General features: G+C 39.4%; 1 protein-coding gene across 3 annotated transcripts in view; it reads left to right on the top strand.

Moving 5' to 3' along the window:
- Nucleotides 1-18,322, top strand: part of PATJ (PATJ crumbs cell polarity complex component) — a 353,453-nt gene that overhangs the window by 191,316 nt on the left and 143,815 nt on the right. For all 3 annotated transcript variants that reach the window (XM_047788846.1, XM_047788847.1, XM_047788845.1), the window contains exon 28: nt 5,519-5,715. In XM_047788846.1, the coding sequence (XP_047644802.1) occupies nt 5,519-5,715 (197 nt within the window). The remainder of the gene's footprint in view (nt 1-5,518; nt 5,716-18,322) is intronic.

Here is an 18,322-nt window from a genome sequence, read left to right as displayed (position 1 = left end):
GGTTGCGGGTTCGGTCCCTGCCCTTGCTCAGTGGGTTAACGATCCGGCGTTGCCGTGAGCCGTGGTGTAGGTTGCAGACGCGGCTCGGATCCCGCGTTACTGTGGCTCTGGCGTAGGCCGGTGGCTACAGCTCCGATTCAACCCCTAGCCTGGGAACCTCCATATGCCGCGGGAGCGGCCCAAGAAATAGCAACAGCAACAACAACAACAACAACAACAACAACAAGACAAAAAAGACAAAAAAAAAATTAATTAATTAATTAATTAATTTTCAAGATTGTGATAAGTGCTGTCGTCCAACAAAGTGACTAAGTGATACACATACACGTATGCATTCTCTCTGATTCTTTCCCCACATAGATTATCACAGAATACCGGGTAGAGTTCTCTGTGCTATACAGCAGGTCTCTGTTGGCCAATCATTTCATATACCTCAGTGTGCATGTGCCAATCTCAAACCACCAGACCATCCCCTTCATCACTTGTCCCCTTTGGTAACCTTAAGTTTTTCAAAGTCTGTGAGTCTGCTTCTGTTCTGCAAATAATTTTTTTGTATCCTTTTTTTTTTTAAGATTCCACATGTAAGTGACATCACATGATGTTTGTCTTTCATTGTCTAATTTCACTTAGTATGATAGTTTCTAGGTCCATCCATGTTGCTCCAAATGGCATTATTTCATTCTTTTTTATGTCTGAGTAATATTCCATTGTATATATGTACCACATCTTTGTTATCTACTCCTCAGTTGATGGACATTTAGGTTGCTTCCATGTCTTAGTTGTTTTAAATAGTGCTGCGATGAACACTGGGGTACATGTATCTTTTCAAATATGGTTTTCTCTGGATAGATGCCCAGGTGTGAGATTGCTGGATCTCACTGTAGTTCTATTTTTAGGTTTGTTTTTTTTTTGAACCTCCATACTGTTTTCCATAGTGGTTGCACCAGTGTACCTTCCTACCAACAGGTAAGGGGGGTTCTTTTTCTCCACACCCTCTCCAGCAGTTATTATTTGTAGATTTTTTTGACAGTGGCCATCCTGGCTGGTGTAAAGTGGTACCTCGTAGTAGTTTTGATTTGCATTTCTCTGATAATTAGTGATGTTGAGCATCTTTTCATGTGTTTTTTGACCATCAGTGTGTCTTCTTTGGAGACCTGTCTATTTAGATCTTCTGCCCATTTTTTGATTGGAGGTTTTTTTTTTATATTGAGTTGCAGAAGTGTTTATATATTTTAGAGATTAATCCCTTATCAGTTGCTTCATTTGTAGACATTTTCTTCCATTCTGTGGGTTGTCTTTTTGTTTTGTTTATGGTTTCATTTGTGGTGTTAAACTTTTAAGTTTAATTAGGTCCTGTTTGTTTATTTTGTTTTTATTGTCATTACTCTAGGAGGTGGATCTGAGAAGGTATTGCTGCAGTTTATGTCAGAGAGTGTTTGGCCTAAGTTTTCCTCTCAGAGTGTTATACCATCTGGTCTTGCATTTAGGTCTTTAATGAGTTTATTTTTGTGTATGGTGTTAGAGGATGTTCTCATTTCATTTTGCACCTAGCTGTCCAGATTTCTCAGCTACTTTGAAAAGATATACACACCTCAGTGTTATTAGAAGCATTATTTATAATATCCAAGTAACCTAAGTGTCCATCCTTAGACGAATGGATGAAGAAAAAATGGTGTATAAATACACAGTGGAATACTACTCAGCCATAAAAATGTCTTGCCGTTTGTGACAAAATAGATGGACCTAGATGCTGTTGCACTGAGGCAGTCAAAGACAAACACGATATGATTTCACTTAAATGTGGAATCTAAGAAACAAAACAATAAACTAAACAGAACAGAAACAGACCCATAGTTATAGAGAACAGTCTGGTGGTCACTAGAGGGGGTGGGGGTTGGGTGAAATAGATGAGGGGGATTAAGAGGTACAAACTTCTGATTATAAAAAACATGGGATGGGAGTTCCCGTCGTGGCACAGTGGTTTACAAATCCGACTAGGAACCATGTGGTTGCAGGTTCGATCCCTGGCCTTGCTCAGTGGGTTAAGGATCCGGCATTGCCGTGAGCTGTGGTGTGGGTCACAGACGTGGCTCAGATCCTGCATTGCTGTGGCTCAGGTGTAGGCTGGCAGCTACAGATCCGATTGGACCCCTAGCCTGGGAACCTCCATATGCTGCCGGTGTGGCCCTAGAAAAAAGGCAAGACCAAAAAAAAAAAAAAAAAAGCATGGGCTGTAATGTACAGCATAGGGAATATGGTCAGGATTATTGTGATAACTTTGTATGATGGCAGATGGTTACCAGACTTACTATGGTGATCAGTGTGTAATGTATAAATGTTAAATCACTTTGGTAAACACCTGAAACTATTATACTGTTGTATATCAGCTATACGTCACTTAATAAAAATAGAGCAAAACCCTCCTCAAATTCTGCTTCTTCCACAAAATCTCTTTAGTCATGTCAACTCTTAGAACTCTAAAAGCAATTATTGCTAGCACAGTTAATGTAGTGTTTATTCACTGACCTAATTCACTAATAAATTAATATTTATTCAGTGACCAGCACTCATGGTGGTTGGAATTGCTATTTTCATAGTTGTAGTTGTTTAATGTGTTGTATTTGTTTGCTTTCCCTATGTTATTGTGTAAACATCTCGAGGGTAATGTGTTTTGTATTGTCTCTGTTAATTAAAATACCCACATAGTGGCTTTTCCTTGGTAGTTGACTAAAATACTGAGTTTATCTACTTCAATGTTAATATGAATAATTTTATTTCTATATAAAGGACAGTTTTATTATGTTGTAAGTAATTTATTTTAGTGTATTTTGTGAAATGTGTTCTTTATAATAAGCATTATCAATGAAAGTTCTTTGATTCTTTTCAAAATCTTTGAAAAGCAGACAGATTTAACCTCTTTCTAAAATAAGCAGTCATTTACGATTAATTCTTTCGGGGTAAATTTATGCATAAAATAGCTTTTACGGGTTTATATTTGTCTGTTCTTTTATAAGGCAGTGTTAAGTCTGGTAAAGTGATGCAGTGGACCAGGCTGTTTTCCTTCCCCTCCCCCTTACCACCAATTATTTGAGTTAAACTTTCAGGTTACAAGGTTCCCTCTGAGGACAGTGAACTTAAGTGTTAGACTGAGTGTGGAGAGTTTCAGGATAGTCACAAGCTCCCACTTGGTTATTTGGCTGATGAGATGATTGCATCATGCCATGGAGTAGTCAGCAAGCCTTGGCAGCACACCTGGCCTGAACTGGTGCTGCATGGGGTACAAGGCATATTTAAAGCAGTATCATTCTCCACAGTGATCTGCCAATGTGGTTTTGTTGCACAGAAACAACACAAGTGAAGCATAACCAGCTATGTCTTCAGATACGGAATTTAGACCATAAAGTGGAGGTTGGAAGGTGAGACAGAAGATCAAATTAAAGAATTATAAAAAATACCACAACACAGTTTTTTTTCCTACTGTATAGTACAGTGACCCAGTTACACATACATGTACACATTCAATTTTTGAACATTATCATGCTCCATCATAAATGACTAGACATAGTTCCCAGGGCTACACAGCATGATCTCATTGCTAATCCATCCCAAAGGCAATAGTTTGTATCTATTAACCCCAAGCTCCCCAACCACCCCACTCCCTCCTCCTCCCCCTTGGCAACCGCAAATCTATTTTGCAAGTCCATGATTTTCTTTTCTGTGGAAAGGTTCATTAGTTCCGTATATTAGATTCCAGATATAAGTGATATCAGTGGTATTTGTCTTTCTGACTTACTTCACTCAGTATGAGAGTCTCTAGTTCCATCCATGTTGCTGCAAATGGCATTATTTTGTTCTTTTTTATCGCTGAGTAGTATTCCATTGTCTATACGTACCACATCTTCCTAATCCAATCATTTGTTGATGGACATTTGGGTTGTTTCCATGTCTTGGCTATTATGACTAGTGCTGCAATGAACATGTGGGTGCATGTGTCTTTTTCAAGGAAAGTTTTGTCTGGGTATATGCCCAAGAGTGGGATTGCTGAGTCATATGGTAGTTCTATGTATAGATTTCTAAGCTATCTCCATACTGATCTCCATAGTGGTTGTACCAGATTACATTCCCACCAACAGTGCAGGAGGGTTCCCTTTTCTCCACACCCCCTCCAGCATTTGTTATTTGTGCAGTCATTAATGACAGCCATTCTGACAGGTGTGAGGTGGTACCTCATAGTAGTTTTGATTTGCATTTCTCTAATAATCAGTGATGATGAGCATTTTTTCATGTGCTTGTTGGCCATCTGTGTATCTTCTTTGGATAAATGTCTGTTCAGGTCTTTTGCCCATTTTTCCATTGGGTGGTTGGCTTTTTTGCTGTTGAGTTGTATAAGTTGTTTATATATTTTAGAGATGAAGCCCTTGTCAGTTGCATCATTGGAAACTATTTTCTCCCATTCTGTAAGTTGTCTTTTTGTTTTATTTTGGGTTTCCTTTGCTGTGCAAAAGCTTGTCAGTTTGACTAGGTCCCTTGCTTTATTTTGCTCTTACTTCCATTGCTTTGGGAGAATGACTTGAGAAAATATTCATAAGGTTGATATTAGAGAATGTTTTGCCTATGTTCTCTTCCAGGAGTTTGATGGTGTCTTGTCTTATATTTAAGTCTTTAAGCCATTTTGAGTTTATTTTTGTGCATGGTGTGAGGGTGTGTTCTAGTTTCATTGATTTACTAGTAAAAAAAATGATAATTAATATAAAATAAATAAAAAGAATTATAAAATACCTATAAACCATGAGCTATTAAGTCCTTTAACATGTATTTTATTTAATCCATGAAGTGGGTATTAATATGCCCATTTTAAAGACAATGAAGTGGAACTCCTTGGAGGTGAAATAATGTATTATTTATTAGACACTGAGTAGGTAGTATATTTGTGTATTGAATTCAGATCTGACAGCTAAACCAACATCCTTATTTCCCCTTGTTTGTACTCACGTAACACCTGAAATTGTTTTGTACCCTTCGTATACTTTAAAGAAATGTAATTATTTAGAATCGTTGATTTGCTTTCCTCCTGGACTGCAAGTCCTTGAGAATAGAATCATGTATGTTGTATTCAAAATGATATTTCCAAGACCAAATGCCTTGCTTGCAACATAGCTGGTGATCAGTATATATTATTTCCCTTTTTCTTTTATTTGGGGTGGGGGGTGTGTCAGGAGACCAGGGTTTCTACCGTGTTGTGGGGACTCTCTTAGGTACAAAAATATTGCATAGAAATTCTAGGGCAGTGTGAACTGAACAATCAGAGGTTTTATGGGTGAGCTGGTCTTCTCAGAAGGATCTCAAAAAATTTTTAACTGTAATCTATGTGTAAAGCTATGAATGACCTCAAGTACTTCACTCTCGAGAAGGGACAGTTCATTATAGAGGAATCCGTAAGGATGAGGCAGTGTTAGTACTTTTGTAATATAGATTCAAGTGCTCTATTTAAATTTTTTTTACCTTTTTTTTTTGACAGAAAAAATTAGGCAAAGATATGCAGACCTGCCTGGAGAATTGCACATTATTGAACTTGAAAAGGATAAAAATGGACTTGGACTCAGCCTTGCTGGTAACAAAGACAGATCACGCATGAGCATATTCGTGGTGGGAATTAACCCGGAAGGACCTGCTGCCAAAGACGGGCGAATGCGTATTGGAGATGAACTGTTGGAGGTGAGGGGCATATGTTCTTAATTTCTGTTCTGCCGAGATGAAGGGGTATAGAGCATAGTGTACAGAAAAATGAAGTGAAGAGGAAGAATGCCATGAATTACAGTTTCTTCATCTATAGAAAATTTTCCTAAGCAAGAACAAAAGTCATGTTGTTGCTTATAGTTGCTGTGTGCCACATAGGTAAAAAACTAATCTCACAAAATAATTTAGGGGCCCCTTAAGTAAAGTCTCATGGAAACATATTAAAAGGATAGGGCTTCTTTCCCTGCCCCTGCGCCACACCTGCGGCATTTGGAAGTTCCCAGGCTAGGGGTGGCATTGGAGCTGCAGCTGCAGGCCTATGCCACAGCCACAGAGATACCAGATCTGAGCCGCATCTGTAACCTACACTGCAGCTTGCAACAAAGCCAGATCTTTAACCCACTGAGTGAGGCCAAGGGTCTAACCTGCACCCTTATGACACTATGCCAGGTTTTTAACCCACTGAGCCACAGCAGGACCATCAGGGCTTGTTTTTATATATAAATTCCAAAGGTTCAAAACTTATTTGTTTATTAATCTAGTATTATTAGTATTTATCAAAATTCTTTTTAGCTTTCGAACTTACCATATGTATTAACATTTGTTTCTGTTGTTGTTTAGTTTGGAGTGAAGTTGTTATAGCAAACAAAACTTTATAAACTTGTTGTCAAGGACTGGTTAATACCTGTGAAGTTGGTGATGTGGTTAAGCCCACATGGGTTCCTCATTTAGGAAGAGGAGAGATAAGAGAAACTAAGGAGATGACTGATCCTCTGCTAATACTTTAGATGATTTCATCAGTAATATGAAAAGGTTGTTCTTATTTTCCTATACTTAAAGTTAGGGTTTCTACTCTGATATTTTGATATTTATTGGCCTGTTCAGTCATTCATTCAGCTAACATTTTTTTGAGTATCTCCTAGGACTGGACACAGAAAAAGAGATGAGTACATCCAGTCCCTTCATTCAAATAGCTCACAGTCTCAAGGAAGAAAAGAGACGTAAAAAGCTTGTTATATAACAACAACAACAAAAAACCCAAAACACCAAAACAACAACAGTAGCAACAGCTAATATGTACCTGGTACCAGATACTGTTTTACTGCTGAGATCATAAAGTAAATGAAGTGTTGGGGTCCAGTATTGAGCAGTTTTGACTTCTTAGCTCTTTGTTACCCAGTGTGCTGTGAGACCTCTTGCCTAAAATACTCCAACTCTTGGACATTGAGGGGGACTGAATCACAGAGGCACTAAGTGTCAGATGGCTTACTTAAAATGAGGCCTTACTAATTTTTCATTTTACAATTTCCTTTTCAGACTCCGACTCAGAATAGAATTCATAGACAACCATAATGTGACTTGCCTAATAATATCTCTAGCCAAAGCTGGTCCGATACCACTGTGAGACCTTTAGCATCACTCTCTGTCTTCTAAGCCCCAGCATTGTCTCCCCATCTAAGACCTGTTTCCATGAAGAAGGCACTGCTGGAATTACTTTTCTTGTTCTTTATATGTTGTAGTATAACATCATGAAAGGACCCATGTTGGATAGTAGCACCAACTCACATGATCTTTAATAAAAATCGAAAGTGACAGTATGTATTAACCAATATAATTCATTGCTTCAAGTTTATTTCCTTTGGCTTATATTTTTGTTTTATTGTATTTTTATTGAAGTGTAGTTGATTTACAGTGTTGTGTCAATCTCTGCTGTACAGCATAGTGAGCCATATATGTGTGTGTGTGTGTGTATACACATTCTTTTTCTCATACTGTCTTCCATCACGTTCCATCCCAAGAAACTGGACTTAGTTCACTGTACTGTAGAGTAGGAACTCATTGTTTATCCATTCTAAATGTAATAGTTTGCATCTACCAACCCCAAACTCCCTGTTCATCCCTCTTCCTCCTCCCTCCCCCTTGGCAACCACAAGTCTGTTCCCCATGTCTGTGAGTCTGTTTCTATTTTATGGATAGGTTCATTTGTGCTGTATTTTAGATTCCACATATAAGTGATATCATATGTATTTGTCTTCCTCTTTCTGACTTATTCACTTAGTATGAGAATCTCTAGTTCCATCCATGTTGCTTCAAATGGCATCATTTCATGCTTTTTTATGGCTGAGTAGTATTCCATTGTATATAAATACCACATCTTCTTAATCCATTCATCTATTGATGGACATTTAGATTGTTTCCATGTTGTGGCTATTTGTGAATAGTGCTGCTATGAACATAGGGGTGCATGTAACTTTTTGAATTATAGTTTTGTCTAGGTATATGCCCAGGAATGGGATTGTGGGACTGTATGATAGTTCTATTTTTAGTTTTCTAAGGAACCGCCATGCTGATTTCCTATAGCTGTTGTACCAATTTACATTTCTACCAACAGTGAAGGAGTTCCTGTTTCTCCACACCCTCTCCAGCATGTATTTGTAGACTTGTTATTTTTGTTGTTGTAGTTGTCTTTTTGGTTTTTTAGGGCTGCACTCATGTCATATGGAATTCACAGGCTAGGGGTCCAATTGGAGCTATAACCTCCAGCCTACGCCAGAAGCACAGCAACGTGGGATCTGAGCTGAGTTTGTGATCTACACCACAGCTCACAGCAACACCGTATCCTTAACCCACTGAGCAATGCCAGGGATTGAACCCACATCGTCATGGATGCTAGTTGGGTTTGTTAACCGCTGAGCCATGACAGGAACTCCTGTAGACTTGTTATTGATGGCCATTCTGACCAGTGTGAAGTGGTGCCTCATCGTAGTTTTGATTTACATTTCTCTAATATCTAGCAACGTTGAGCATTTTTTCATGTGTCTACTGGCCATCCGTATGTCTTCTTTGAAGAAGTGTCTATTTAGGTCTTCTGCCTATTTTTCAATCGGGTTGTTTCATTTTTTTCTCTAACACCATACACAAAAATAATCTCAAAATGGGTTAAACACCTAAACGTCAGGCCAGATTCTATAATACTCCTAGAAGAAAACATAGGCAAAATGCTCTTTGACATAAATCACAGCAAGATCTTGTTTGATCTACCTCCTGGAATAAAGACAATAAAAACAAAAATAAACTCAAAAGATTTCACACAGCAAAGGAAACCATTTAAAAAAACGGAGGGGAAAAAAAAAAAAAAAAAGAGTTCCTGTTGTAGCTCAGCAGGTTAAGAATCTGACATAGTGTCCGTGAGGATTCGGATTCAATCCCCGGCCTTGCTCATTAGGTTAAGGGTCTAGCATTGCTTCAAGCTGCAGTGTAGGTCACAGATGTGGCTCAGATCTGTCACTGCAGTGGCTGTGGCATAGTCTGGCAGCTAGTTACAGCTCCAATTCAACCCCTAGCCCAGTGGCCGTAAAAAGAAAAACAAACAAAGAAACAAAAACTGAAAGACAACCCACAGAATAGGAGAAAATCTTTGCAAACAATGCACCCGACAAGGGCCTAATCTCCAGATTATACAAATAATTTACACGACTGTAAAAACAAACCACCTTTGGCTTAAGTTTTGAGATTTCTTGAGAAATGAAACCAAAGTGGTAGTGGGAGTAATAATGATGAAAGTAAAAACTGGAGTTCCCGTCGTGGCTCAGTGGTTAACGAATCCGACTAGGAACCATGAGGTTGTGGGTTCGATCTCTGACCTCGCTCAGTGGGTTGGGGATCCGGTGTTGCCATGGGCTATGGTGTAGGTTGCAGACGCGGCTTGGATTCCTGAGGTGCTGTGGCTGTGGTGTAGGCCGGCAGCTACAGCTCGGATTGGACCCTTAGCCTGGGAATTTCCATATGCTGTAGGTGCAGCCCTAGAAAAGCCAAAAAAAAAAAAAAAAAGAAAGTAAAAACTAATTTGCTGAGTAATTCCTAGCATTGTGTCTATGTGCTCCCACATTTGTATTCAGTATTCTTAAGAGCCCTTTATGGTAAGAACTGCTGTTATCCCCACTTGATGTATTTTTAAAAGTGCATAGATAACTTATAGAACCAAGTTACTATGTTTTATAAAGAACCCAAGCATACCAGGCTCCAATATCCATGCTCTGGCCACTGAGGTCTACTGTGTTCCCCACGGTACATCAGCTGAACCCCATCTGTTTAGATCCATGGGAGTCCTGATTTATGATGCTCTTGGCTCTAGGGAATCATGTATTTTAAATCATTCTGTTGTATTATACGAACCTAGACAGAGATTTCCTGTCTTGTGTGGTACGTGGAAATGTTCCAAAAGCTATAATTTGGAACATGAAGATTCCTATTCTATTCCCTCTACCTTAGTAATACCCAAGATGGAATAGCCTATGGGATCATGGCCATCTGGGGAACTGGTATTTTATTTCTCTGTCTGACATTTTATTAGATAGAGGTAGCAGATGAGCTGTGGCTACAGAGAAATGAGAGTGTTTTACGGGTCCTACAGAATAGTCAACACTGTGCAGGGCCATGAACACTGGACTTGGAAGACCTATGTTAACTTATCCTAATTCTTTCAGTTATTAGTTGCATTTCATAAGGGACTTAACATAGTGCATGGCACATGGTTATTAATTAGAACACGTTTCTTCCCTTAAAGACAGAAACTTCAGGTATCTGTTTTCTAGGCTAGAGGCTCTCCTGAATGAAAAACAATGTTGTTATCATCTTGCCATTTCGGACTCCTCCTATTCCTTCCTTTGACGTTCTGAATTTGGTCCTTCTGTTACTGCTTAGCAATCTTATGTTCATTTAGAGATGGAAAGAACAAGAAGATTAGATATTGCAATAAATTAATCCCCCTTCCATTCTCCAAGAGTCTCTTATTTTTTAAAAATAACAAATGAAAACATATTGAGACAAACAAATGAAAATATATTCTAGCATCACATATCTTTGGCTAATTATTAATCTTTATTGTTCTATCAAGTGGAAAGTTTTCATTCATTCAGCAAGTACTTGACTGTGCATCTGTCATATAGGAGGAAGTCTAGGAACAAGGTGCTGATTTTGCTTTGACATTTGTGGTCCTGTTTTCGGAGAGCTTACAGCCTAGTGACTGCATCAACCTCAGAGGGTGTTATGAGAATTGTGTGTGTGTGTGTCTGTCTGTCTGTCTTTTTATGGCCACAACCATGGCATATCGAAGTTCCCAAGGCTAGGGGTCAAATCATTGTTGTACATGCTGGCTTACGCCACAGCCACAGCAATGCGGGATCCGAGCCGCATCTGGGACCTAAACCACAGCTCATGGCAATGCTGGATCCTTAATCTGCTGATTGAGGCCAGAGATTGAACCCACATCCTTATGGATACTAGTCAGGTTCGTTACCACTGAGCCAAAATGGGAACTCCTGTTATGAGAATTAATGAGAGAAGATGTAGCAAGTTTTTCTCTGTTGTCTGGCACATGGTAATACCACAGTACATTTCAACTAATGATGTTTATAATACTTTCATGTGGATTTGTGTATTTCAGTTCTTTTTAGCTTACTTACAGTGATACATTTGTCTCTGAAAATATGTCCCAGAGGGAGACGGTCTTCGATTGTTCAGTAACTCCATGTAGCATCTTAAAAAGCTGAGAGTGGAAAAATGCACATACTGGAGTCTTACACAGTTACAAGCCAGAGTCGACAGGGGAAAAATATTCATGTGGGAAATATTCTCCTGGTTTTTTTTTATAGCTGAGAAAAATTTCAGTCATTTCTCTATGATATGTGAAGAATTTGTATATAGTGTAAACTAACATCAAATCCAGTGCGCATTTGAACTGAGAATAAGACATTGATTTAATGATGAGTACCAGGAAAGCTAGAAGCCAGGGTTATAGTAGCTGTTGTTTGGATAAACAGCATGTTAGATTGCAGAAGGACACTGCCTCACAAAGGAGGCTTTTAGATGATACTTACCAGATTTCTGGGCTACGGCAAATCTTGTGTATTTACTCATCCATTCACACTCCGTTCATTTTTGTGGTTTCTCTCCTCAATTGAGGTAAAGTTATCTGTGTCTTGATTATTCTTACACCTCCACCATTGGCTCTTATTAATTCTCATAATTTCTTTGTTGTCATTACATTATTACTTTGCTCACAGCCTCCTTTTATTTATAGTTGAGCTGACTTCTTTTAGGCCCTCAGCTGAGGCTAATTTATAGGAAGTAGACGAGAGAACGGTCAAACATATGCAGTGGCTTTTTTGAAGTACGGAATTTTGCATCTCTCCTAGCGCCCTCTCCATGACTGATTTTTGCTACGACACCTCCAGCAGTTTTGTGGCTGTGGAACTGAATTGTTACAGTGCAAGAGCAGTCGGTTCTGTCGATGGATGGCCCAGTTCATGTATAAAAGAAATCTTACATTAAACCCCCAGAAGACAATGCGATTAAATCTCAGAGTCTTTCTCCTTTACTGCAGTGCTGGTGTGGGGGTTCTGAATTAATTTCAAAAGGCATTAGCATATAATTACCATGTAGACTGGAATGAGATTTGCTCTAGAGTATTGGCTTTCCCTAAGCAATTAGTCCCAGAAAATACACAGGCCTGGGCATGGGCTGTCATGTGAATATAGGATTTATTTATAATTTTTCCTACACTGCAAGGGTGGGAGGAGAGAGCTGAGAGTGCCGTGTGGGGAATTGAAGTGATTTGTCAGGTGACAGAGGCAGCCAGAAGGAACAGTGTGGGTGGTGTAAGGAGTGCTGTGGATGGGACTAGCAGGTAGACCTGTGTCTTGTGTGGCTCCCACACCCTTCAAGATAGAGGAAGTCCATTCCCTTTGTAATATTTACTTGCAGGATAATCTAAATTAAATCTTATTTTGCATGTGTATAATAAGTTTAAGAACCATTAAAAGTAAAAGTATCTGGAGCTTCCTGGTGGCCTGGTGTTAAGGATCTGGTGTTGTCACTGCTATGGCTCAGGTCACAGCTGTGGCATGGGTTCAATCCCTGGCCTGGGAACTTCCGCCTGCTGCCAAAAATAAATAAATAAATAAATAAATAATTATAAAAGTATGAATAATTTCCATATTTGCCAGGGGTAAAGGTATAGAACTACAGGTAAACTCAGATCTTTTTGTCTAGTAGTATTTATAAGAGGAAAAAACTGGGGAGAAAAAAGTTAAATGAGTAATCCAGGTATGTGCAGCTGATTTATGACAGAACTCCTGTCTGATGGTCCTTAGCAAAGTCTGATCCTTTGCTCTCTGCTTGTTATGAGTGAAATTTTTTTTTTTTTTAATTTCTTGGAAGACTGGAGTTCCCATCATAGCTCAGCAGAAATGACTCTGACTAGTATCCATGAGGACGCAGGTTTGATCCTTGGCCTTGCTCAGTGGGTCAAGGATCCGGCATTGCCGCGAGCAGCGGTGTAGGTTGCAGACGCAGCTCGGATCTGGTGTTGCTGTGGCTGTGGTGTAGGCCAGCAGCTGGAGCTCTGATTTGACCCCTAGCCTGGGAACTTCCATATGATGCAGGTACAGCCCTAAAAAGGCCAATAAATGAATAGATAAATAATATCTTGGAAGACTTAGATATGTTTTAGAAGCACATTATGTTAGTAAATCACTAGCTTTTGGGCATCCACAGATAAGTTCTTTCTAATTTACGGTCCAAAGCCTCTATCTTCTTAGACTGGCTCTTTTAGATTATTACCATTATTACCATAGATAGAGATGATTTTATAAGGTATACTTCTTACGTGCAATAATTATGCCCTAAGGGACCTCATGGAGTAAATATCCCTAGTTGTAAAAACACTAGTTTGAGGAGCAGAGAAAGAAGAGTAAAGGATTTCAAAATTGCAAGAAAATTATTTTCCTACAGTATTATTAACAGAGATAGATTTACAGTAGCTAAAAGCACAAGAATAAATTGATTAAATCTTTTTTTTTTTTTTAGGGTGTCAAGAGTGACAACATATATCACATTTTAACATTTTATTTATTTTACATTTTATTTTACTTTTTTGGTCTTTTTTGCCGTTTCTCGGGCTGCTCCCGCAGCATATGGAGGTGCCCAGGCTAGGAGTCTAATCGGAGCTGTAGCCACCAGCCTACACCAGAGTAACAGCAACGCGAGATCAGAGCCACATCTGCAACCTACACCACAGCTCACGGCAACGCCGGATCCTTAACACACTGATCGAGGTCAGGGATCGAACCCGCAACCCTCATCGTTCTTAGTCGCATTCCTTAACCAGTGAGCCACTACGGGAACTCCTTATTTTACATTTTAAATACGTGACTTAAGAGTGCCTGTTGTGGCTCAGTGGTTAACAAATCTGACTAGGAACCATGAGGTCGCAGGTTCAATCCCTGGCCTCGCTCAGTGGGTTAAGGATCCGGTCTGGCCGTGAGCTGTGGTGTAGGTCGCAGATGCGGCTTGGATCCAGTGTTGCTGTGGCTCTGGTGTAGGCCAGCAGCTACAGCCCCAATTCAGCCCCTATCTTGGGAACCTCCATATGCCACGGGTGCGGCCTTAAAAAAGACAAAAGAAAAAAAAATGTGATTTACTGTATATCTACTGTATCTCCATAAACCTGTTTTTAAAAAGGGTTGATCAAACCTAACAAAAATAGATATTCTTAGCAGGGCCTGAATATGACCTTCCATTATGCAAAGCTAGAGTCACTCCATTTTTGGACTCTTAAAATAGTCTGCAGCCTAATTCACAACTCTGAAAGTCAACAGAAGAATGTGGTGCTGGCTGAATGGTTGGCTTCACACGCAAATGTGTCCTGGGACCTCTGATGTGTGTACGTTTTTCCTTCTTCGGTGTTCAGCCTCCCTGGTCATTACAGCATTGTAACCAGTAGTATCTGTTTCTTGCTGAGTAATCATCCCTAAGTAATCCATTGTATTACATTCAATTTGGGTTACAAAAAGATGTGCTTATTAAAAGAAATCTGGGATATCTCGCCCTCAACGTGTATGCGGGCGCGCACACACACACACACACACACTGAGAGGTGTTATTAATGAAGGAAATTCTGGAGTTCCTGTCATGGCTCAGTGGGTCAAGGATCTGGTGTTGCTGTGAGCTGTGGGGTAGATTGCAGAGGTGGCTCGGGTCGGCGTGGCTGTGGCAAAAGCCAGCAGCTACAGCTCTGACTGGAGCCCTTGCCTGGGAACCTCCATGTGCCTCAGGCGCAGCCCTAGAAAGATAAGAGACAGATAAATAAAAAATAAAAAGAAGGAAATCCTGCTATTTGCAACAACCGAGGTGGATCTTGAGGACATTATCCTAAGTGAAAGAAGTCAGACAGACAGAGAAAGACTGACTCTCTATAATCCCACTTACATGTGTAATCGAAACCCTTAAACAAACAAAAACATTCATAGAAACAGTAGATCATTGGTTGGCAGGGGTGGGGAATAAGTCAATGAGGTCAGAGGGTACAAATTTCAGTTATAAGATGAGTAAGTTCTGGGAATGTAACATACAACACAGTAAGCATAGTTGCAACACAGCGTTGTATACTTGAAATTGCTAAGAGTAGATCTTAAAATTTCTCACCATTAAAACAACAACAAAGAAGGTAACTATGTGAGTTGATGAATATGTTGGTAAACTAACATTATTTTGGTAACCATTGCAGTATCAAATCATCAAATTGGACTCCTTATTACACAATCTTATATGTCAATAATATCGCAGTAAAGCTGGGGAAAAAAAAACAGAATAATACCAAAAAAAAAAAAGGAAGAAAAAAAAGAAAAGGGGGTAGAGGAGCTGTATTGGGAATTAAGCTCGAACACTTACTATTTGCTAGCCAATGTTAAATCCTTTACGTGCATTCTCTTTTTAGCAAAAGTAAGTGTTGTTTTAATCCCCACTTTACAGATAAGGACACTGAAACATGAGGGGCAGAATCAACACTGACTTTTTAGACTCTAAAGGCTGTGTGTTCGTAAGTTATTTAGTTCTGGATTGGTGATTGTAGAAGGTAATAAGTGAATTTCTCATCATTTTCTAGTTTTGGTAGGTCTAATTTAATGAACTTAATCCAGTCCTAGTTTAAAATACCTGATATAGTGTCTCACAATACCCTGTTCCTCTTTTTATCTTCTTAAAATTCAATGCCACTTGGAATTCATTAAAAGAGGAATGCAGTCAGCGAAATTATACCCATCTCTCAAGAACCAAAGAAGAAAAATAATCTTTTTTTTTTTTTAATGTTGTTCTTGGCCAGTTTGAGAGCTTCTCTGAGTTTCATAATTTAACACCTTTTCCTCTCAGAGCCACTACAGAGTTAAGGTTTTATTTTCAGGCTGCAGGAAATATTATGTAAAAAACCTTGCTCATATTGGGTGGCCTCATTCTTTTCTGTGTTTCCTGGAGTGAAGTCTTTGAGCTCTGCTGCCATTTTTGTTTTTGGCTCTGGCTTCTCGGGGGAAGTGTTTTGAATTTTTTGGTCACACAGCATTATCTTTATGCTGCTGAAATAGTTTGGCTAAAGATCTATATTCTTATTAATCTTTTGGAGGAATGACAATCATTTCATTTTTATTATTGCAGTCTTCATTATTGCTGCACAAAAGCTTTTTTTGGGCTCTCTACCATTAACTATGTTGTCTTAAAAGCATGGAGACAAAGTGCCATGCAAGAGAAGGTAAAAATGAGGGTATTCAAAGGAAGTTAATTATTGTAGAAGAATATAAACAAAAGGCATAAGAATGTATGCAGGGGAAGAAAGCACCGTTTGGAAGGAGTAACTGGATTTCAGCTGTGCCTCTTGAGACTCTCAGACCATTACATGACATACTGGGATAAGTGTCCATGCCTCTGTTCGCTCCTTTGTCCAATTTCTTCCCCACTCCCTTCCAGCCCTACTCATTGTCACATTGCAGTGCAGTCTGGAAAGATAGGTTCTTAGGCTATGGAGAAGTGTTTCCTTATATCAGCCCCATTATATAATTTATTTCTGTATTTTGCTTTAGTTGCACAATAGAAATTTCTTACAGACTCCATGCAATTTTCAGATACAAAACCTGAAAGAGAAGTGTTGATGATTTTTTTTTTTTTTTAAGGGCTGTGCCTGCAGCATATGAAAGTTCCCAGGCTAGGGGTTGAATAGGAGCTACAGCTGCTGGCCTACACCACAGCCACAGCAACACCAGATCCGAGCCATGTCTGCAATGTACACTACAGCTCACGGCCATGCCGGATCCCGACCCAGGGAGTGAGGCCAGGGATCGAACCAGCATCCTTATGGATACTTGTCAGATTTGTTTCCCTGTGCGTCACGATGGGAACTCCCATGAAATTCTTATTCCAAATTTGCCTTACTAACAATAGCAAACACCTGCTTGAGCTCATCACAAACATGGCTCATGTATGTGTGTTTTAATTATAGTTTTTAAGACCTAGGCCTAACATCAGTAATCCAACCTGAAAAATCAGATATTCCACCCCACATGGTAAGCATGTGCCAATTTCACATTAGGTCAGGAAAATCGAAGCACAACATGTCAACTCCAAACCTCCCATTTGGTTTTCTAAAATATAACTAAAATATGGTAACAATATTGTATAGAGGTAACACATAATCATGTTAGGATGTAAAGTAGCTGATATTACTTCTGAATCACCAGGTACTGTGATGGCTAACATAACTGCTGTGTACGCAACAACATGGCTTCTGTTAACTCTGCTAGCATCTGAGCTGTCCACTCTCTTTGTTGATACTGAATTTGTGATTCTGAATGTCTCCCTGTGATTCTATATTTGAAATATAGCTCCAGCCTTTTCTCTCACAAGTGTCTGTTTAAAATCTTTTGCTTTGGGAGTTCCCTGGTGGCTCAGTGGATTAAGGATCTGGTGGTGTCACCTGTGGCTCAGGTCAGTGCTGTATCACAGGTTTAATCCTGGGCCCAGGAACCTCTGCATTACCACAGGCATGCCCTCCCCCCCAAAAAATAATAAATAAATAAAGTCTTTTACTTTATATGGGGTGATGTAGATACAAATTTTTTCTTTTTTTTTTCTTTTTCTTTTTTTTATTTTATTTTTTTTTCCTGAGTATTTTTATCTTTAGTGGATGTTGATTTTTTTTTGTCTTTTGTTGTTGTTGTTGTTGTTGTTATTGTTGTTGCTATTTCTTGGTCCGCTCCCGCGGCATATGGAGGTTCCCAGGCCAGGGGTCGAATCGGAGCTGTAGCCACCGGCCTACGCCAGAGCCACCGCAACGCAGGATCCGAGCTGCGTCTGCAACCTACACCACAGCTCACTGCAACCCCGGATCGTTAACCCACTGAGCAAGGGCAGGGACCGAACCCGCAACCTCATGGTTCCTAGTTGGATTCGTTAACCACTGCGCCACGACGGGAACTCCCAAATTTTTTCTTAATAAACATTTGGAAACTATTATATTGAGAGGGATGTAGTTCTATGAAGTTTGAGTATGGAAAATCAAAAGGTATTCTATCAGGAAAATGTTAACCGGGGAGGCATATCCATATGTGTCTTTCGTCCTTTAAAAATATTTATTATAGAGATTTTTTAACATCTACAAAGTAAAAAGAATAACATAATTCTTTTGTATAGTTGTCACATAGTTCAATGCTATGCCACTCATGTATCATCTGTGTCTCCATACACCCACCCCTTCTCTAAA

This window comes from Phacochoerus africanus, chromosome 8 (assembly GCF_016906955.1).
Source record: "Phacochoerus africanus isolate WHEZ1 chromosome 8, ROS_Pafr_v1, whole genome shotgun sequence".
Lineage (NCBI taxonomy): Eukaryota > Metazoa > Chordata > Mammalia > Artiodactyla > Suidae > Phacochoerus > Phacochoerus africanus.
This window is presented reverse-complemented; position numbering and strand designations above follow the sequence as displayed.